General features: G+C 43.4%; 1 protein-coding gene across 9 annotated transcripts in view; it reads left to right on the top strand.

The window, feature by feature from the left end:
* Positions 1–21,854, top strand: part of LOC123803122 (focal adhesion kinase 1-like) — a 285,650-nt gene that overhangs the window by 233,498 nt on the left and 30,298 nt on the right. For 8 of the 9 annotated variants that reach the window (XM_087853808.1, XM_087853811.1, XM_087853809.1 and 5 more), the window contains one exon: positions 10,233–10,459. In XM_087853808.1, the coding sequence (XP_087709934.1) occupies positions 10,265–10,459 (195 nt within the window). In that variant the 5' untranslated portion in view covers positions 10,233–10,264. Of the gene's footprint in view, positions 1–10,232; positions 10,460–20,487; positions 20,802–21,854 lie in introns of those variants that run through there. The other variant, XM_087853815.1, reaches the window with a different exon arrangement.

Raw genomic sequence — 21,854 nt, 5'->3', positions numbered from 1 at the left:
GTTTGAGAAGTTCTTTGTAGATCTTGGATACCAGTCCTTTATCTGTAGTGTCACTTGTAAATATATTCTCCCATTCTGTGGGCTGCCTCTTAGTTTTTTTGACTGTTTCCTTGGCTGTGCAGAAGCTTTTTATCTTGATGAAGTCCCATAAGTTCATTTTATCTTTTGTTTCTCTTGCCTTTGGGGATGTGTCATGAAAAAGGTTGCTTTGGCCGATGTCGTAGAGGTTGCTGCCTGTGCTCCCCTCTAGAATTTTGATGGATTCCTGTCTCACATCGAGGTCTTTCATCCATTTGGAGTTTATTTTTGTGTATGGTGTGAGAGAGTGGTCAAGTTTCATTCTTTTGCATGTAGCTGTCCAATTTTCCCAGCACCATTTATTGAAGAGACTGTCTTTTTCCCACCGGATGTTTTTTCTTGCTTTATCAAAGATTAGTTGCCCAAAGAGCCGAGGGTCCATTTCTGGGTTCTCTGTTCTGTTCCATTGGTCTATGTGTCTGTTTTTGTGCCAGTACCATGCTGTCTTTGTGATCACAGCTTTGTAGTACAGCTCGAAATCCGGCATTGTGATGCCCCCAGCTTTGTTTTTCCTTTTCAACAGTTCCTTGGAGATTTGGGGCCTTTTCTGTTTCTATACAAATTTAAGGACTATTTGTTCCAGTTCTTTGAAAAATGTCTTCGGTATTTTGATCGGGATAGCAGTGAAAGTGTAGATTGTTCTGGGTAGCATGGACATTTTAACTATGTTAATTCTTCCGATCCATGAGCATGGAATATTTTTCCATCTTTTTCTGTCTTCCTCAATGTCTTTCAAGAGTAATTTATAGTTTCTAGAATATAGGCCCTTTACGTCTCTGGTTAAGTTAATTTGAAGGTAACGTATGGTTTTTGGTGCTATTGTAAATGGGATGGATTCCCTCATTTCTCTTTCTTCGGTCTCGTTATTCGTGTATAGAAATGCAACTGATTTCTGAGCATTGATTTTGTATCCCGCCACATTACTGAATTGCTCTATAACTTCTAATAGTTTGGGAGTGGCTTCTTTTGGGTTTTCCATATAGAGTATCATGTCATCTGTGAAGAGAGACATTTTGACTTCTTCTTTGCCGATTTGGATACCTTTGATCCCTTTTTGTCGTCTGATTGCTGTTGCAAGGACTTCTAGTACTATGTTGAATAATAGTGGCGAGAGTGGGCATCTTTGTCGTGTTCCTGATCTTAAGGGAAAGGCTTCCAGCTTTTCCCCATTGAGAATGATATTTGCTGTAGGCTTTTCATAGATGGCTTTTATGAGATTGAGAAGTGTACCCTCTATTCCTACACTCTGAAGGGTTTTAATCAGGAAAGGATGCTGTATTTTGTCAAATGCTTTTTCGGCATCAATTGAGAGGATCATATGGTTCCTGAGTCTTTTCTTGTTGATATGATGTATCACGCTGATTGATTTGCGAATATTGAACCACGCTTGCATCCCAGGTATGAATCCCACTTGATCATGATGGAGAATCCTTTTAATGTACTGTTGGATTCTATTAGTAAGTATCTTGTTGAGGATTTTGGCGTCCATATTCATTAGGGAAATCGGTCTGTCATTCTCCGTTTAGAGGGGGTCTTTGCCTGGTTTGGGGATCAAGGTAATATTGGCCTCATAGAATGAGTTTGGTAGCTTTCCTTCTGTTTCTATTTTTTGAAATAGCTTTAGGAGAATAGGTATTATTTCTTCTTTGAATGGTTGGTAGAATTCCCCAGGAAAACCATCCGGGCCTGGAGTTTTGTTCTTTGGAAGGTTGTTTATCACTGACTCAATTTCTTCATAATTAATTGGCCTGTTTAAGAAATCAATTTCTTCCTGTTTCAATCTTGGTAGTTAATAGGTTTCCAGGAAGGATTCCATCTCTTCCAGATTACTTAGTTTATTGGCATATAGCTGTTGATAAAAATTTCTAATAATCCTTCCAATTTCAATGGTGTTGGTCGTGACCTCTCCTTTTTTCATTCATAATTTTAATAATTTGGGTTCTTTCTCTTTTCTTTTGGATAAGTCTTGCCAGTGGTCTGTCAATTTTATTGATTCTCTCAAAGAACCAGCTTCTAGTCCTGTTGATCTGCTCTCCTGTACTTCTGGTTTCTGATTGATTGATTTCTGCTCTAATTTTGGTCAACTGCTTCCTCGTGAGTGGATTAGGCCTGTCCCTCTGTTGCTGTTCCAGCTTCTTGAGGTGAGAATATAAAAGCTGCATTTTAGATTTTTCTATTCTTTTGAGTGAGGCTTGGATGGCTGTGTATTTGCCCCTTAGGACTGCCTTTGCAGTATCCCATAGGTTTTGGACCGTTGTGTTTTCATTCTCGTTCGTCTCCATAAATTGTTTAAGTTGATTTTTGATTTCCTAGTTTATCGAGTCATTCCTGAGCAGGACGGTTCTTAGTCTCCAAGTGTTTGAGTTTCTTCCAAATTTTTCCTCTGGTTGAGTTCCAATTTCAGAGCGTTGTGGTCTGAGAATATGCAGGGGATAATTTCAATCTTTTGGTATCGGTTGAGACCTGTTTTGTGTCCCAGAACATGGTGTATTCTTGAGAATGTTCCATGGGCATTAGAATAGAATGAGTATTCTTTGGTTCTGGGGTGTAGTGTTCTATATATATCTATGAGGTCCAACTCGTCGAGTATGGCATTGAAAGCCTTTGATTCTTTGCTTATTTTTTGCCAGGGTGTTCTGTCTATTTCTGATAGTGGAGTGTTGAGGTCCCCTACTATTAATGTATTTTTATCTATATGTCTCTTTATTCTGGTTAAGAGTTGGCTTGTGTATCTTGCTGCTCCCCTGTTGGGGGCATATATATTTATAATTGTCATATCCATTTGTTGAATACTTCCTTTAAGAATAATATAGTGCCCTTCTTTTTTTTTTTTTTTAAGGTTTATTTATTTATTTATTTGACAGAGATAGAGACAGCCAGTGAGAGAGGGAACACAAGCAGGGGGAGTGGGAGAGGAAGAAGCAGGCTCACAGCAGAGGAGCCTGATGTGGGCTCCGATCCCACAACGCCGGGATCACGCCCTGAACCGAAGGCAGACTCTTAACCACTGTGCCACCCAGGCGCCCCAATATAGTGCCCTTCTGCATCTCTAACTATAGTCTCTAGTTTAAAATCCAATCTATCTGATATGAGAATTGCTACCCCAGCTTTCTTTTGAGGTCCATTTGCGTGAACTCCATCCCCTTACTCTCAGTCTGAATGCATCTTTGGGTTCGAAATGAGTCTCTTGTAGACAGCAAATGGATGGGTCATTTCTTTTTATCCAGTCTGCAACCCTGTGGCGTCTTATGGGAGTATTTAAACCATTTACATTGGCACTAAGAACTGAGAGATAGAATTTTAATGATGCCATGTTGCCAGTAAAGTCTTTGTTTGTATTGGTTGTGACTTTCTTTTCTGTATCACTCTTGGGGCCTTTTTACCTTTATAGAACCCCCCTTCATATCTCCTGTAGGGCTGGTTTCGTGGTTACGAAATTGGTTAATGACTGGCGATTCTGAAATGTCTTTATTTCTCCATCAATTCTGAATGACAGCCTTGCTGGATAAAGGATTCTTGGCTGCATGTTTTTCTCTGAAAGAGCTTTTAAAATGCCCCCCCCAACCCTTTCTCTCATTCCAGGTCTGTGTAGACAGGTCTGACGTAATTCTGATGCCTTTGCCTTGGTACGTGAGAAATTTCTTTGCTCTGGCCGCTTTCAATACTGTATCCTTGGATCTAATATTTGCGATTTGCACTATGACGTGACGTGGCGTAGGTTTGTCGTGGTTGAGCTTGAGAGGGGTCCTCTCTGTCTCTTGGACACGAATGTTTGTTTCCCTTGCTAGATTAGGGGAGTTTTCAGCTACAATTTGTTCAAATATCTCTTCTAGACCTCTGTTTTTCTCCACCCCCTCGGGGATGCCGATGATTCTGACATTGGATCATTTCATTGAGTCAGCAATCTCCCATAACCTACATTCGTAAATAAATAAAATCTTTAAAACATAAATACATAAACAAACACAAGTAGGTTATGATGACTTAACTGCTATGACTTAACTACACTTGTCACATTAACTTTAGATTTAAAACATGTTCATCTTAACAACACTTTGTTAATGTGGGTTTTACAAATAACATATGTTTAAATTGGCTGAATTAAGTAAGACTGTATGTAACTCAGCACAGTTGTATTCTTTATATTTTGCCATTCCTCATTTCCTTAGGAATTTTTTTAAGTCTCCAAAAATTATTCACCAATTACTTTCAAGGTCTCGGTGTTAGCAGTCTTAGAAATTAATTTATAGTTGATATTAAAGTCTAATGTTGAATATTTTCATCAGATATATAGCATTAAAATTTTTATAGTGATATCTCAAGTAAAGTAAATGATTTACATAGTTTGCCATATTATCCGAAATCCAAAAAACAGTCTGTGTAATGAAGATATTAGTTGAATTGTTATGCCGGCAGTCCATGCTTTGCATGGTTCCAGTATGTACGAATATCAGTTTCTGTGGCTTAAATAATGCCCGTCCTCAACAGAATGGTTCCGTTTTAGTTAACACAGGTATCACCTGTGGGCAATTGCATCAAGTACAGACTTGGTCTGCAGATCACTATAGAAACAACAGATGTGAAGTGTGACCAGCGGCCGGTCACGGTAGCTCTTTCCCAGTCTGCTGCTGACTGGCCACCCTGTGTCTGTTACTCAGTTTATACACAGACAGCAAATGTGTAGTCGTGGTGCCTTCTTGTTTGCCAGGGATAAACCCTTGTGACATTTTACAAAAATGGATCATCACAGGAGGGAATTGGACAACAAAGATGAGTTGCAGCGTTGAAGCAGGAAATGGTCACACTGGAAGTGAAATCGAACGGGCCGAGGTCCTGTGAAGCTGGTGACCGTGGAGCGGGAGCAGCCGAGCCCTCGGCTTGCATGAAGCCGCCCCAGGAACCAGCGGACTTAGTTGCGTTACTCTGGCCAGTGGACCCAGCAGTTATTTCAGCTCTTAAAGCCGGCGTGTGGAGTTTGGGCAGGCTCTGCGTGCTACAGCTGGAGGTGACGCGGACGCAGAAATCCCAGCAGTGCGGCGGGAAGTAACGGAGAGTGTAAGTGTGTGGTGTGCGGTGCGGCAGAAGCTTCCTGCGCCGTGCGGGTCACCGTGCAGCGTTCTGACTGAGACGGTCACAGAAGCACATAGCTGACTGTAGGAATGTTGACTTTGCTGTGGAGCCAGACTTTCTAGTTGTGTGGTCAGAGGAGCTTTGCAAATAAAGGTGAACTTATTGACAAGTGAGGAAGAGAGTTGTGAGAAAAAAGAGGATGTTCCGGAGGAGGAGACGTGGCAAGAAAGTTCGTAGCAGAGGCGGTTTCGGAGGTGGCTTTTGACACTGAATGTACGAGGCTACAGTGATGGAGGCTGACCCAAAACTTAGAAAGGAGCATGACAGTTTGCCAAGGCATTGGAAAGATACTTACTCTGTGTCTTTAGTCATAGAGCGAGGGGAAGAAGAAGGCAAGTGCTGTTCAAACCACTTTTGTCAAGTCATCGTAGGCCCCACGCTCCTGTGCAAAGCGAGAACCACCTGTGCTTCCTTTAGTTGGGATCCATGCGATATTAGTTATCTTTGCTGATAACAAGTCATCCCAACACTTAGTGGCTTAAAATGACAAGAATTATTTTGTTCCAATCTGTTGTCTGGACAGGGCTCCAGAGGGACAGCTGTTTCCATGTGGCGGGAGCTCAGGAGGCACAGCGGGCAGCCAGAGGGCCCACTCGGAGGCTGGCTCTGCCACGGGCCTCGGAACTCGATGCTGCCTGTCAGCGGGCAGCTCAGCTCAGGCTTTGGTTCTTGGAGCTCAGTTCTCGGGCTTCTTGCGCTTCTGGGTAGCATGTGGTTGGGTTTCATGAGCGAGCAGCCCAAGAGAACCAAGGGAACCTAGTTTGCCTCTTAATACCTGGCGCGGGATGTTTCTTAGGTGAGTCAGGAGCCCCCCCAGATGTGAGGGGAAGGAACGTGGCCTCCACCTGTGGAAGAGAGAGGCAGAGTCACACTGGAGCAGGAGGCACTTTCACAGCGACTTTTGGAAAATACAGGCCGTCACGTATTGATATAACATTAAATATTTAAGTAACGTTAGCTCTTTGTTAAGTAAAATCAATATAGGAAATTTAGTGTATTCAGATTAGACTCTTGATGAGAAGAGAAACCCAAATCTTGTATGAAAGAACAACATTTGGGAGAGGAAAGTTTTTACAGCAGTCTAGTTTGTTTAAGGATTTACTGTAACTAGGGTCATCACCAACTTCTTAAAAACTCTCCAAACTTGTTTATGTCTGAAGTTTTTAAAATTGAGCTGTATCAGTTTGCATTCTTTGCTCCTTCTCTCATGTTCTGGCAGACATCTCAAGTTTTATTAAAGGGCTGGCATATTTCAAGGAGAATCAGTTTGCTGTCTTGGTGGGATCTTGGTGTGTTATAGTGAGTATCATCTAGGGAACTCTGGGAGTATTTTGCTTCCTCTCTTGCATCTGTGCTATTTTATGGAGTATTTATATCAGACTGTGGGGTGAGGCCCAGCTTGAACTCCAAGGTTTGTCAGCACCTTGTTTCCTCACACCCTGACTTGGGACTGCCCTACTTCTTTCAAGAGCAGAAAAGGTGTCTATCTCCTGTGTTCAAGGGAGAGCCGAGGCTCCGATAGTCAGCAGCGAGATTAGCATTCCGTTTTAGGAAGCCCTGCCCTGCACCCCCCTCCCCCACCCTCCCCGCAGTGCTGCCTGGGGCAGTGTGCTGAGTGTCAGAGCTCTGATGCCTGAGCAGGTCTCAACTATGGAATGAGAAGTCCCAAGCGAGGCTTTTTGCTACACTTCCCCATTATCAGCATCCCCCAGCAGAGTGGTACATCTGTTATAACTGGTGAACCTACATGGACACATCAGTTATCGCCGAAGTCCACGGTTTACTGTAGGGTCACTCTTGTGGTGTACGTTCTGCGGGTTTGCACAGATATATAATGACATGTATCCTCATTATACTGTCCTACATAATCTTTTTGCTGCCCGAAAAGTCCTTTTTGCTCCACTTTTTCATCCTTGCCCCCCCCAAACTCTGCATCCACTGAAATTTTTACTGTCTCTGTGGGTTTGCCATTCCTAGAATGTCATGTATTTGGAATCATATAGTGTGATCGGCTTCTCTCACTTAGTAATACGCATTGAAGGTTCCTCCAAGTCTTTTCATGGTTTGGTAGCTCATTGCTTTTTAGCACTAAATATTCCACTGCCTGGATAGACCACAGTGTTTTTTATCCTTTCACCTGCTGTAGGGTGTCTTGGTGGCTCCCGTGCTCTGACAGTGTGACGAAGACTGCCGCAAACAGAGACCTCTGTCTGAGTGTTTAACCACCCTTGCCTTCCTCTGACGGATCCCTCTTGGTCATGATACATTATGAAATATTGCGTGATGACATTTGCTGATTTTTTTTTTTTTTAAGATTTTTGCACCTGTGTTTATAAGAAAGATTGATTCGTACCCTTTCTCATATTGTCCTTGACTGGTTTTGTATCAGTGTTTTGCTGGTTTCATAAGATAAGTTGGGAAATGTTCCCTATTTGTTCAGTGGAAGAATTTCTGTAAGATTAATATTATTCTTCCTGAAATTATTGGAAGAATTCAGATATTCCTTTGTGGGAAGAATTTTAATTGCAGATTGACCATTTTTAACGGAATAGGTCTATTTAAATAGGCTTTATATTTATGGTTTTGGTTTCGTACAGCAGCAGTTTCTAATGGCTTGGGCTTAAGTTGTACTTTGCAAAGAATTGTGTATGCCCCATCTCAGGGTACCTGGGTGGCTCCGTCGGTTAGGTGTCCGCCTTCGGCTTTGGTCCTGATCCCAGGGTCCTGAGATCAAGCCCCAAGCTAGGCTTCCTGCTCACTGGGGAGCCTCCTCCTCCTTCTCCCTCTCCCTCTGCCCCTCTGCCAGCTTTTGTGCTCTCTCTTTCTCTGTTAAATAAATAAATAAAATCTTTTAAAAAAGAATTGTGTATGCATCTCAACTTTTATGTTCATTGACATAGTCATGATATTCTCTTAATAATATCTGATATTCTATCATTACTTCCTATTATTAACATTCTGTTATCTGTTCTGCTTCATTCTTGCTGTCATTAGTTTTCGCCTTATCTTTTTTTTCCTTGATTAGTCTTGCTAGAGGTCTATCAGTTGCATTATTCTTGTTAAAAAAAAAAACCAAACCTTGATTTTGTTCAACTTCCAAATTGTACTGCAAAATATGGATATTTAGATGATTAATTTCCAATCTTCATTTCTAATACATGCATTTAAGAGTATTGATCTTAGGGACGCCAGGCTGACTCAGTAGGTGGAACGTGCAACACTTGATCTCAGGGTTGTAAGTTCAAGCCCCAGGCTGGGTGTAGAGATGACTTAAAAATGAAGTCTTTAAAAAAAATAATAAAAGCGTAGATTTTATTCTAATCACAGCTCTGTCTGCATGTAGTATTGATCTTTCTTTTTAATTGTATTGTTGAATTGAGAATACTTTGAGTTTCTTTTTGGCTAATGGGTTACTTGAAATATGTTGCTTAATTTCCAAACGGTGATTTTTTTCCAGACAGTTGGTGATTTTTTAATTATTTTGTTGTTGTCCAGCTTTAATGCTAGAGACAGAATATACTTTTAATAATTTTAGTCCTTTGATATTTATTGAATCTTGCTCTTTCACCCGCCACGTGGTCAGTTTTAGTGACTGCCTCCTGTGCGTAGTTAGTGGGTACTTCTCTTGCGGAGGTGAATTGCGCTTGGGTGTAGTGCTTTCTGTTGGTTAGATTGAGTTTGTCTGTCATGCTGTTCCCGTTTTGTCTGCTGGGCCCAGGTGGACTCCTAGTCTCTTCTGCCTGTCTTCAGCTTCACTGAGCTTCTAATGGCTCCCTTTGGGCTTGGTTTCAGGATTGGTAACTATCTTAAAGGGACAACTAGCGGAGTGTGTGGCTCAGTTCTCCACCCTGTCCTGCTCACCAGAGTCCTAGGGTCCCCATGCTCATAACTTGGTCTCTCACTGCCAAAAGCTCAGCCGGTTTCTCTCTCATTGGTGGCTTTTTCTTGGATCTTCAGGCTCTTGAAGGCCCAGAATTGGCAAATGCCCTTTGGGAAGAGGCAGCTGTTGTTCAGTGTCTCTTCATGTCTCCACCTATGTCCCCTGCTGTCCTGGTTGCCTCACAATGTCTTGGACTCCAAACGTTGGTCTGGTTTTTTTGGTTTTTTTTTTTAAAGATTTTTATTTATTCGACAGAGATAGAGACAGCCAGCGAGAGAGGGAACACAAGCAGGGGGAGTGGGAGAGGAAGAAGCAGGCTCATAGCAGAAGGGCCTGATGTCAGGCTCGATCCCACAACGCCGGAATCACGCCCTGAGCCGAAGGCAGACGCTTAGCTGCTGTGCCACCCAGGCGCCCCGTTGGTCTGGTTTTTAACCTGACTTTTCTCAGTGGGAGTGTTCATGTTCGCCAAGCTATTGCCCCACATTCAAATGGAAGTCTTCCTATCACACCGACAGACCAGACAGTGGTTGGTTTGTGCTTTCTGGTTTCGTTTTATTTTCAGTTGTGACTTGTCTGACTCTCCTGCTGAGGGACTGGATAAGTGGGAGGACTTGGTTTTAACTCTGGGGTTTTTGTCACCAGTGCCTAGTATGTGTCATGACCACTCATTGCATTTTTATTGTATGAAGAAAGAACTTGCATCTCATGTATAGGTTTTCAGAAGTAGTCAGCAAAATTAACATATTTGGCTTTCCTGTGAGGTTTTCCCACAGATTTAAAGGCTATGATTTTAAAAGGGTGGACGGTGAGGTGACATTGTTCATAGATAACATGGTGAATTTTTGACAGAGCTAAAATAGGACTCCTGGTCTTTTAATTTGTTAAGAAAATTTAACAAATATTTGTTATGCTATCGTGAATTCGGTAGTGCTCCGGGTGCAGGAGAGTACAGCGATTATCTTGGTCAGTCAGGTCTCTGCTCTCCCGATGCTCACCTTCTGCATATGACATGACCACAGGGGAAGAACATAGAGCAGTGTTGTTAATATAAGGATCAGTATATCATGTTTTAATAGATTTTAACCACATTTTAATAGATTTCAAATATGGTACACTGACAGCTTTTTTTTCCCCCTTCTAGAGTATGACAGATACATAGCATCTAGCAAAATAATGGCAGCTGCTTACCTTGACCCAAACTTGAATCACACACCAAATTCGAGTACCAAAACTCACCTGGGTACCGGAGTGGAACGTTCCCCTGGGGCAATGGAGCGAGTGTTGAAGGTCTTTCATTATTTTGAAAACAGCAGTGAGCCAGCCACTTGGGCCAGTATGATCAGGCATGGAGATGCTACCGATGTCAGGGTAAGTGCATTTTCCTGGGAGAGACCCTTCATGGACATTAAAGTTACATGGGCCTAGGTTAATGGCACACACCAAAAAAGATAAAAATTTTTATTGCCATATTACAGTGATGTTAACTTTTTCTTTATATTATTTATTCACTTAATATGTGACTGACAGAATTTTAATTGTAAAATATCTTAGGAAAATAATAACTGAATCATGTTATTCATATAATGCTATTGATGTTTTTCTCTCCTTTTTTTTTTTTTTTAAACTTCTTAGGACATAAGAGAACAAAGCAATTAAAACAACCTCTAATACTTAGGAAATAAATTATTTTCTATAAAGTGAATTTTGAAGGTATCTGCATGACTCCAGATAGGATAGGTTCTTCAAAAACTGATTGGTTCCACACACCAGACATTTGTCAAGGTTCTGGGGATATAAAGGGTCCCTGCTCATACAGCTTACTGTCTACTGTGGTGGGGAGGAGACACCCATGGCCTTAGTTGCAGTGCAGAGTGTGCTTCCCAAGGCAATCCTGGTGGCGAGGTTGCCTGTGTGAGTAATGTTGAGTGTAGGTGGTAGCCTGTGGGCGGTCAGTGAGCATCGTGGCCAAGAGAGGTGAGAGGCGCTTCGTGGGCCAAGATTGCTGAGAGTGGGGGATGAGAGGGTAGCGGTGTGGTTTCAGAAAACTGAGTTCAGGACGCCAGTTTACAGCAGGTGTTTACTTTGGCCAGGTGTTACAGAGAAACTGCTCCTTCCTTCCCTCTGCCTACTCCGTGTTCATCTCTAAGGAGGACAGTGTCCAATGCCAGGATGAACAGATACATCTTTTTTCCCCCCTTTCTTTTTATACTAATGAAGCTATTTAATCTGCTGCTCTTAAACTTATATGCCTTAAGTACTTTTAAGCAAATTAAAGGGATTGACAGAATTTAGATTGAAGGGCACAGTATTACATTGAAGTTCTATGTAATTTCCATTACCTCTATAATATTGCAGTACTCACTGTTCAGATGGATTATTCAAAGGTGAATAATTCATTCAGGGTTTAAATATGTACTAACATCTACTTGCGGTATAATTGAAATATAGTAGTCTCTTGTTTTAAAAAGCTTCAACTTTTTATGAAGCTTGATGGCTTTTTCTAGCTTTCCCATAGTTTTATTTTATATTTAATTTTATAAACAGAGTCACTTGGTAGAAAGGCCAGCAGCCAGTGTTCTACCTTAATGTTAACTGGAAGATTCATATTGGAGAGAAACCTTGCAAATGTAGAGCTTACGGGAAGGCTCTTAGTATATGTTCTAGTCTTTGTGAATTTCAGTTACAGTGAATGAGGAAGTCTCTTAAAGCACTGCGTTAGCCTTAATAAACTTCCGAGTATTTGTACAGGAGGGGAGCCCTTTCAGAGATGTGAATTTGACAAGACATTTAGCAAACATTCAAGATTGATTATAACTGAAAATGCACCGTGGAAAGGCTCCGCGACAAAGGTGTTTTGGTATCAAATTTACTATACACAAGAGGATCCATATCAAGGAGAAAACCAATGATCCCTGGGCACATGTCAAGCCTTTAGCCAATGTTACAAACTTACCAGATGAAAACATTTATATTGTGAAGAAGAACTTAAACCAGATTCACATTCCTAAGTTATGAGAACATATTTGTCGGACTTTTATGAAGATCAGTATGAGCAAATCCATGTGCCTGAGAACCAGGTGGTTTTACTTCATAGTAATTGATAAATGTTTGAAATTAAATAAGTCCCATCAGTTGATGATTTTCACCTTGAGGCAAAGAACTCTGAGTTGGCATTGGTTCACCACAGCTTTTCCTGTGATGGAAGGTGGGCGTTATTCATCACTCACATTCATTTAATGCTACAACATTTGAAAATGCAGTAGTTTAATTCTAAAGTAATGGATTTGCACAACTGAACAGAAGAGTACTGAAGCACATGTCCATGCAGTCTTTCTCCCCAAGAAGCACCACACAAGGAACACTACAGATAAAGGAACCGGCATATATCGTTAGGGGTACAGTGGAAGGAACGTGGCAGCATTTGAGGCCCAGTGACCTCCGGCAGAAATGGGGTGGGGGGCTGAGTTCAGAGTGGAAGCATAGGCACTTGGTAGAAAGCAACAGACCATTTAATAATGGTAGCAAAGAGGAAGCCAGGCCGCCCAGTTTCTGAAAAGAGATCGCTTACTGTTATCCAAAGTAACCGAATATTAGAAAACAACCCAAAGGAGCTGAATAATTCGATTCAGACCCCACCCTGCTGCACTGCCTGCTCCGGTCGCCGTGTGCAGCAGGTGGACACTCGGGCGTAGCCAGTCTCAGCCGATGTCTTGTAAGTGTAAAAATACAAGGTTTTGAAGACTTAGTGTGAAAAAAGAAGGTAAAATATCTCATTAATAACCTGTTTTGATTGCCTGTTGAAAAGATCATGTTCTTGACATATAGTAGGTGAAATAAAATGTTATTAAAATGGAATTCACCCATTTCTATTTATTTATTTATTTTTAGAAATTTTAAAGGAACATGTACAGCTTGCATTTTCATTTCTGCTAGACAGTTGTGCTCAGTAGAAAGTAATTTGCTTGACTCAAGAACCAGCACCTTTGGAGATGTTGAGAAAATATCTGGATTCTTGTTGTAATTCATTATAGAGGTTTTATTTCTCATGCTGCAGTTAGTAATTTTACTCCTTTTACAGATATGTGCTACTTTAATTAATTTAAATGTTTGATTGTTGAAAGGATTCCTAGGACTCCACCATTTATAGGCAAAGCGTACAAAGCAGTGTCTCAGGTGCAGGCCTCATGGCCTCGGACACTCGGAGGCCATCCCTGGCCCACGTGGCCACCTGTGTAGGAGGAGGCCCAGCACCTTCTTCGGGCGGGGGGGGGGGGTCTGTGAGATGGGCACGTAAGCACGTTCTGTCTACGTCATCTGCCTCAACCTGACTGGTGTGGCTGCCCAGATGCGACCAAAATCAGGTGCGAGTCATAACGCCGGTCATGATTCCTGCCAAGTGCTGGCAGACTGGTGCATCCTGCCCCTAAATAAGCAGCAGCCCACGGAGGCAGACATCACCTACCTCGGCCATAGCGTTGGCCCCGGGTCAGTAGCAGGCCCCAGGCAGCTCCGGAGCTCAGATTGGGGTTAACTCATGCTGGACTATATTGAATTAGAATGGTCATCTAGAAACATTGTAGTGGTACTTCAGAATAATAAGGGTGTATAGAAAATTCCAGATTCTACCAGAGGAATCCCCTACTTGGGAAACAGAATGACATTTACTTTTCATCAGCAATGCTGGATGCAGGACAACACTGGAACAGCATCTTCTCAGGGCTCAGGAAAGTAAGTTGTACCGCAGAAGTCTTCCAGACAGACTACCAATCATGAAGACTGGGAATGAAGATGTCTTTAGAGAAATAAGGGTGTAGACCGTTAATCCCACAGGCTGTCTTTAAGAAAACAGGAGACATAATAGAACAGATCCGTGAACCCAGAAAGAAGTGCTGTAGGGATGCAGGCGGCCACAGGTCACCACCGTGCTGTGGTCTCCGTGCAGCCCCCGTGCACCTCTCCTCCATCTTCTTGGTCTCTTCAAGCTGTGACCACCGTTTAATCCAGCTCTGCCTTTTCCACACCTGCCCTCATTCTGACTGGTCTCCCTCTGAACTTGGGACCTGTGTGCCGCCCAGCTGCATCTGCCCCTCTCCTCCGTCTCTACGCTTCTGACTCTGAAAGGACTGTGTGTCAGTCTGAGGGCTTCCCTTCTTTCAGACACTTAGAATCATCTGTTCCTCCTCCTTTGCTTACGTCCTACACCCAGTACGTTAGACGGTCCTGCCACACGGTCACCAGATGCACCTAGAATCCTCCCACTTCATCTGACCCCTACTGCGACACCTTCTTCGAGCCACATGGTCTCCTGACATCCCGCTGTCCCCCTGGAACCCCTGAGTCTGTTCACAGCCCAGCAACCAGGTGACCCTATGAAAACGAAAGCCAGAGCGTGTCACTCCTCAACTCAGAACCTTCCTGTGGCTTCCTGTCTCATGTAGGGTGAACGTTCAGGTCCTTCAGAAGCCCCTGACTCTCCTCTCCCTGTCACGCCCCATGACCTTCTCTCCTCCAGCTTGCTCCCTTTGACTTTCAGCTTCCTGCGCTGTTTCTCTAACATGCCAGTCTTGTAATCAGTCATTTGCTCAAAACCTCCAGCAACTCCCCATTTCTCTCAGAGGAAAGCCAGATTCCTTCAGCAGCCTACGAGGACCTACAGGATCTGGCTCTTTGTGGCCTGTTCTTATTTCCAGTGACTGCCCTCGTTCCCTCGGCCTCCCAGCCCCGGAGAGCTCCCTCTCTGCCACCTTTTCTATTGCCCGTCACCCCATTTGGATGATGATTGGTCCTTGCTGAGATTGTCTTGTTTCTTGATTGGTTTGCTCTTTTATTCTCTGCTTTCTTCCCTAGACCGTAAGCTCTGTGACAGCAGGGGCCTTTCTGCCTCCTGGTATTGTCCCCGGCATCTTCAGCAGGGCCTAGCAGGCACACAGACTGGTGCTTGACAGAGCCCCATTGGAGTAACTACACGAATCCTAGATGAAATGGAGTACTTCTGACAGAAATGTAAATTAGGAACATTGGTTGCAGAAGTAGAAAGTAGTAGACTGATGACCGTAAAAGAAATTGAATTGATAATCAGAGATTACACCTATTGAAAACCATACCTGTCCTTACTGATAACTTCTGTTAGACCTTCATTCCTACCTTGTTACTATTTTCCTTAAATCACAGGGTCTAGAATAATCCATTTTCTACCCAGACACCAAATCTGGGCAAATACCATATAATGCTGCTAAAGATTAAGTTGCAGTTGAGTTGTTGGACAATATTCTTGTCACCTTCAAAGTTATCTTCAAGTTTATTAACAGGCCCAGTGCCCTTTCCTGACTACGTAGTACACTGCGAGGTTTCAGTGCTCGTCGTGAGCCTCTAGAGGAAGGTGATGTAATTACCTGAACCTGCAAGAGGAAGTGAACACAAGAAATTCAGTCCTGTAGTTTGCTAAAAGGTGAATGGAGTTGGTTGGATTAGGACTAACTATTGTAACCAACTGGTAGTAGGAAGAATAACAGTAGAGAGAAGCATTCTGATCAATTTAAAATCGGCTTGCTGACCAGAGTGGGCAGACACGTGAACAGTGTGGGATTCTCTGAGTTTGTGGGAGTTAGGAGCTCTGTGAACAGTGCTGTGCTAAGAATGGCTAGTGGCCGTAGGGGAAGGCAGCCAGCGGGCAGTTTTCCCTGAGTTCAGCCCAGAGGGCTGCCTGGGGAACTCCGTGTGTGGTAGTCCCGTGGTCTCCAGTGTTCACTGCTAGGTGGTGTCACAGATGCCTTATGTGTGTCTCAGACGTAAACTTCTTCTGTCTGATAGAGGATCGGGTGAATGCGCATTTAAAAGCTCGAACGCTGATTATGGTTTTTCAGATAACTTTGGTGCAGGAAAGGACTACAGAGATTTTAGTTAAATTATTCCTTTAATGGAGGGAGAGTATCGTCCAGGAAGAAACTAGAAAGAAAATCCTTAAGGAAAAAAACAGACTCAAAAGCAGTGTTAAGAAGAATATGGGACAGTAAGAGCATGAGAAAGAATTCTCTTATCACTAGATGCTTAGAGGTGGCGATTGTGGTAGGGAGAAGAATGGCCCTTAAAGACGTCCACATCCTAATCTAGAACCTGTGTATATGTGACCTTCCATGGCAGAAGGGACTTTGAAGATGTTACCGAGATGAAGAGGACCTTGAGATGGGGGAGATGAGGAGCCGCAGACCTTTTCTGGCTGTGGTCCGAGGGAGGGGACTGCGGATGAAGGGTTGGCTGCAGTGCAGACGCACAGAGGGGCCTCTAGCAGCTGGAGAAAGCCAGCCGAGATCTTCCAGAAAGCAGCACATCCCTTCCAACACCTGGATTTTAGCCCAGTGAGACCCATTTCAGATTTGGGATCTTCCAGAACGGAGAAGTATACGTTTGTGTTCTTTTAAGCCCCTCCGTGTGTGGTTATTGGTTACAGCAGCAGTAGGGAGCAGATAGACACAGGCGTGCTTTGTCTTGGCCGAGTTGGGGCCGACTTCTGCGTGAGTGCTGAGCCGACAGAAGGGCTGCACTCATGTTGGAGAGCAGGGTGTGGATCTCCACGCCTTCTTTGTGGTACAGAAAGACCTGCACAGGAGGAGCCGAGGACAGTAACAGCTGTCAGTTTCCTTACTGTGAGGAGCATCTGAAAGAGAGACGCAGAAAAATAACGGCTGGATGTTGTAACAAACAGATCAGTAGTGATGAGTGCACTTGTAACTCCTGGGGGGAAGTAGAGACACGAGCACTGTTCACAACACAGTGTGTGGTTTTAGATCTCTCTCAGAATAAAGACATCTTGCAAATCACTGTGAGAAGACAGCTAGACACAGCAAGTATCTCTTGTTATCTTGTTGCCACCTTCCCCACAGACTGTTCATGGTCCCCTCTCTCCTTCTAGATTAAGGCTTTGGAGGCTAAGGGTGCTGTCTTACCACCAGATGTAGGCTAGATGCAAATGACCAAAAGAGTGAGTGAACATTCAAGAGTGGATGAACATGAAGGAATGGTTTGCAGGATTTCTTTCTACCAGTGGAAAGGTCATTATTTCTTTCTAGAGCATAGTCTGAAAGATAAGTGACCAAGTGGAACCAAGCAGAATCATAAAAAGAACTTTTAGAAATGAAAGTACAGTGTCATCTCACTAGTATATAATGAGGGAAATGTAAATTATAATAATGAAATGCCCCCCCTTCTATGGTCCGTCACATCGATAAACACTTTAAGATTAATTTTACCCAGCATTGGCATGAGGTGAAGGACAGTCTCTAACATTGTGTGCCAAGTATAATTGGTATAGTTTCCCTGGTGGCCATACTTCCAAAACGTCACATTTTAAAGTAGCTTTTGACCCAGTGCGTCTGTTTCTAAGCAGTGCTGCTGCATGTGTACGATGCCAGCTAGAAGCTCGTTCATAGCAGAATTGCGTGCATCTCCACTTCCCTTTCTCCACTAGAGCAAGGAAGCTGACAAGAAAATAACTGTCCACCCGTAGTAGAATGGCTCTGAGGCTACGTGCTATGTTCCTGATAAGATGGAAGCCTCGTGTACACACTGGCTAGTGTCTTTTCATCCTCAAGAAGAATTCTTTTCCTGCGAATATCTCATGTGAAAATTAATCAGGAAAATTATATATTTCCAAATTCTGGGATATGATACAGATGAGTAAAGGGATAGTTCAGAGTAGCAAAGTGTAGGTTTATATACTGTAGGGTAGGATTGTCCTGGGACATCAAACCAGGATGAGAAATTTAAATGTAATTCAGCTGCCGTTAGTGGCAAATTATAAAGCCTTGTCCTGTTATCTCCCTAGAGATCTTTTTCTGAATGTACGTCTTCCAGAAATAATACATGCATACTTTTCCATATGGTAGTAATGTTGGGTTTGGGGTTTTTTTTTTTTTTTTGAGTGTGCATTCCTTACTAAATACCTAGTCCTCAAAGTTATTTTTCAGTTATGCAGAACCAACTATTTGGTTCTCAAAATTATTTAAGTTACTGAGTGTATGTACTGAGCTTCAAATATAGAAGTCCTGTGTATTCATAATCTTGGCCACCATTCAAACTGAGTCAGCAGTGAGATATTCAGGAGTTCTAGAGAAACAGGACAGAACACAGTATGGAAGCATAAAGAAAAAGCAAAACGTGAAATAAAGGGAAATGTCAGTGTGTTTATTGCTTTTAATTTTTTAGTGGAAAGTGAAAGTTGCTACCTTGTTTAATGAGGAGGTCCTGCAGGATGGGAACTCTTTGTTCAACAGAACCCAACCTGAGGTCACACTGGGTGTCTTCAGGTGGCGTGATCAAGTGAATGGACTAAAACTGTATCTATCCCATAAAACTCCAGATTGGGAGCCTGTCTTTCCCCTGGGCTCCGCAGCTCTGGACTAAGCGTCCGTACACTTGCCTCTCTGCAGGTAGGCATCTGTGTGCCCATTCCTTGAGAGGTCATGAAGATAACCTTTGCTAGGGGTCATCAGGGAGGGCATCCAGAAAGGGTGGGATTTCCCTCAGACTGTGGATGGTACATCAACAGTAAGAAACCGTTTGTCCCCGAAGGATAGACCTGCTGAGACAGAGGGTTGGGGACAGATGTGAACATCAACTTCGGCCCTAACAGCAGAGAGGCAGCTCTGGAGTCTGTGCTAGCAGGGAGCTGCTGTGGAGTAAAGAGATGTGCTAAAACCCGAGCTTTAGTGAGGGCCACCGGTGTCGGTGTGCTCTCGGTAGTGAATTGGTAGAGCTGGGACAGGAAGACAAAGCGCTTTCGTGGGAATTCGAAAGCGGTGCCAGTGCCTGTCCTGTGCAGCTCAGGGATTTGTGTTGTTGGCAAGGAGAAGCTGCAGAAGTTGCCGCTGAAAGAATTACTCGAAATGGCTGTCTCTTCCCCCTAGGCAGATCCCCTGCCCCAGAGCACAAGAGGTGAAGACTAGGGGGCGGGCTGGGTTTCGGCTCCCGCTGCCCCGTGGCTGGGTGCCCTTGGGTAGACACAACCTGCAGCGTCTTTCGTGGTGGCCTGACAGAAATTCTGGGCCTTGAATCAAAAGCCAGGAAGGACATTTATGCTTACTTCAGTTTCACCCAGACATCTGTAGGCTGCACACATCCTTCCTGTCCCACAGAGAGCTCATCTGCCTTTGACTCCTCCAGCCTGTCCTTTGTCCGTGCTTTCTCCCCGATGATGTCACTCTCCCGTGCTTGATACACAACCTTCTCCTGGGATCCAGTAGTCTGAAGGGGAGGCTGACCACGGGCAGGTGATGATGCCTTTAGTGTGGACACACTGGGTCCTTGACAGGTTTTGCATATATAGGACACGTTACTTCTCTTTTCTCATGAGTAGGGATAGGAACATTCTTATTATCAACAGCATCATGCCCTAATATAGACATATTTAGTATACGTAGGAACTTTTTAAGATGTGCCTTATATTACAAGTAATATGATGCTTTCAGTTAATTGCTAATTTAAAAAAACAGTGATTTTCTTTAGCAGTCATTTGCATGTTAATAGCAGCCTCATTAAAAATTATGAATGGCCTGAAGTGTTGAGAAGAGTGTAGTGGTTATCATGAGCACACCTTCACGTAAGGGAGCGGATGGTCTCTGCTGTATTCCCATGTGAGTCTTCCATATGTGCTGCCCATTTACATCCCTGTACGCACGAGACCTCCACAACCGTGAGAGCACAGGTCAAGACTCGGGGTTACGGCTTCCTTGCCCTCGTCCCAGGATAAGCTTCATCTTTGCGAGGCAGCCTTCCCTGCCGCCTTCAACTCTGAACTCATGGGCACGTGTGTCAGGAGCATTAGGTTTGGGGACTATTTTAGATTGCTGCATTGTAAGCGACAGAGAGCTCATAGTAGATTGGGTAGGCCTAGCTTCCAGTAACTTCTCCTACATCATGGATACTATCAGAAGCGTGGCCTTCATTGTATGTTTCTAACTGTGTTTCTTAAGAAATGACATGAAGTTGTAGCCTGGTCTAAACCAGTATGCTGTCCTGGGTTCAGAAAGTGGGACCCCCTCCTTAGGTCTAGTTCTCAGCACGTGACCTCCAGGGGGCGGCCGGAATGCTTGGTCAGGTTTTGGGGGTGCCGCAGAGGTAGAGCTGCAGAAATGCATGTTACGTTTCCGTGCCTCGGTTATCACTAATGAAAAGGGAAGAGCCTCTTGTGTTTTATTCAGAACTCTTCCTTGTTCATAAAAATACTATTTGAGAAAAAAGATTCCTGAGAAAAATGAAGTAATTTATTTAACTTGATACTCTTTTTACCAAAGATTTCTGCTAACTAACTAAAAGAAATGCACATTGCATTAATTTTTAGCATACAGTTGTTTTTTTTCTGTTTGTTTATAACAGTCATTTTTGTGGGGGGTATGTTTTAGGGCATCATTCAGAAGATAGTGGACAGTCACAAAGTAAAGCACGTGGCCTGCTATGGATTTCGCCTCAGTCACCTGCGGTCAGAGGAGGTTCACTGGCTCCATTTGGATATAGGTGTCTCCAATGTGAGGGAGAAGTATGAACTTGCACACCCACCAGAGGAGTGGAAGTAAGATTACATACCTACTTTGGCGTGACTCACACTTGATTTGTTTGCATATTAAATCACACACAAGAGGATGAACGTCTTTGCTTAATTTTCTTACTGATTGTAATTACGACTCCTGTGTAAATACAGTTGGCTGGTAATGATTAACCAGTGATCTCTTCTAGACTTCTGTTCCGTCTGTCTTTGTGGCACCACCGACTCTGGACTGCCTGAGCTTCTCAGGGGTTCTGTGGTGATGGCCTTTGGCTAGTCACACTTCTCTTGTCAGGACTCCTTTGTTTCAGCCTCGGCTCGAAGAGCTCAATTCCTCATTCTTTTCCTATCTGGCCTGTTAGCATTCTTTTGTGCAGCAGGACTTCCTGAGCCCTGAGGAGACCACATCTAATTATCTCATGAACGGGCAGCATGGCTCGCGAGCCGAGCCCGGTACGCTCCGGCTCGCCTGAGAGGACTGGGTGTGTACTTGACGTTCACGTGCTACAATTAAATGAGGTAGTGACTCGTCCTGACCTTAGTGAGACTGCTGTGACTGAAAGTGAATTAAAAGGATTCTCTACAATTGTCCTTTCTCTGGTTCTCTCCAAAAAATAATAATTTTTTCCACTGTTAAGCAGAGCAACACGTTAGCCGGAAACCATATGTGTAAAACACTAGAGTGTGAGAGGAGGTGAGCCCCGTGCGCAGGCACCCTTGTTTTTGTAGACACAGTCACAGAGACAAAGGTGGTTGTGGATTGGGGACGGTACTCAGTGTTGGTCACTTTCAGTTCAGCACCCAAATCGATTAGAAGACACATTCGAAAAGAAAAACAAACATGTGAAGGTTAATAAATCTCTAGTCAAATGCGATCTTGTCCTAGTTACAGTTTACCAGAGAAATATGCTTGTATTTTCAGCTTTATCAAACAGCTGGAACTGACAAGCTAACAGGATATTCCGTGATAATATAGTTTGGTTGGGTTACATCAATGGCTAGCAGAGATTTGACCTCCAGCTCTTTTGCCAGTCAATCAAATAAGTGTTTAAAAGCCAGGAATACCTAGAAGTTAGTTAAAAATACCTGCAGGTATTTTTATTCCATACAATTCTATTACCTTCTTAATTTATATGGACAAGTCAGAGGCACAGTGCATTATGACAGTAGCCCTAGTGCTCAGTAAGATGCGGAGTGTAGACCGCTGCATATACAAGCTCTGTTTCT

This window comes from Ursus americanus, chromosome 22 (genome assembly GCF_024610735.1).
Source record: "Ursus americanus isolate L20-20 chromosome 22, mUrsAme1.1.p, whole genome shotgun sequence".
Lineage (NCBI taxonomy): Eukaryota > Metazoa > Chordata > Mammalia > Carnivora > Ursidae > Ursus > Ursus americanus.
This window is presented reverse-complemented; position numbering and strand designations above follow the sequence as displayed.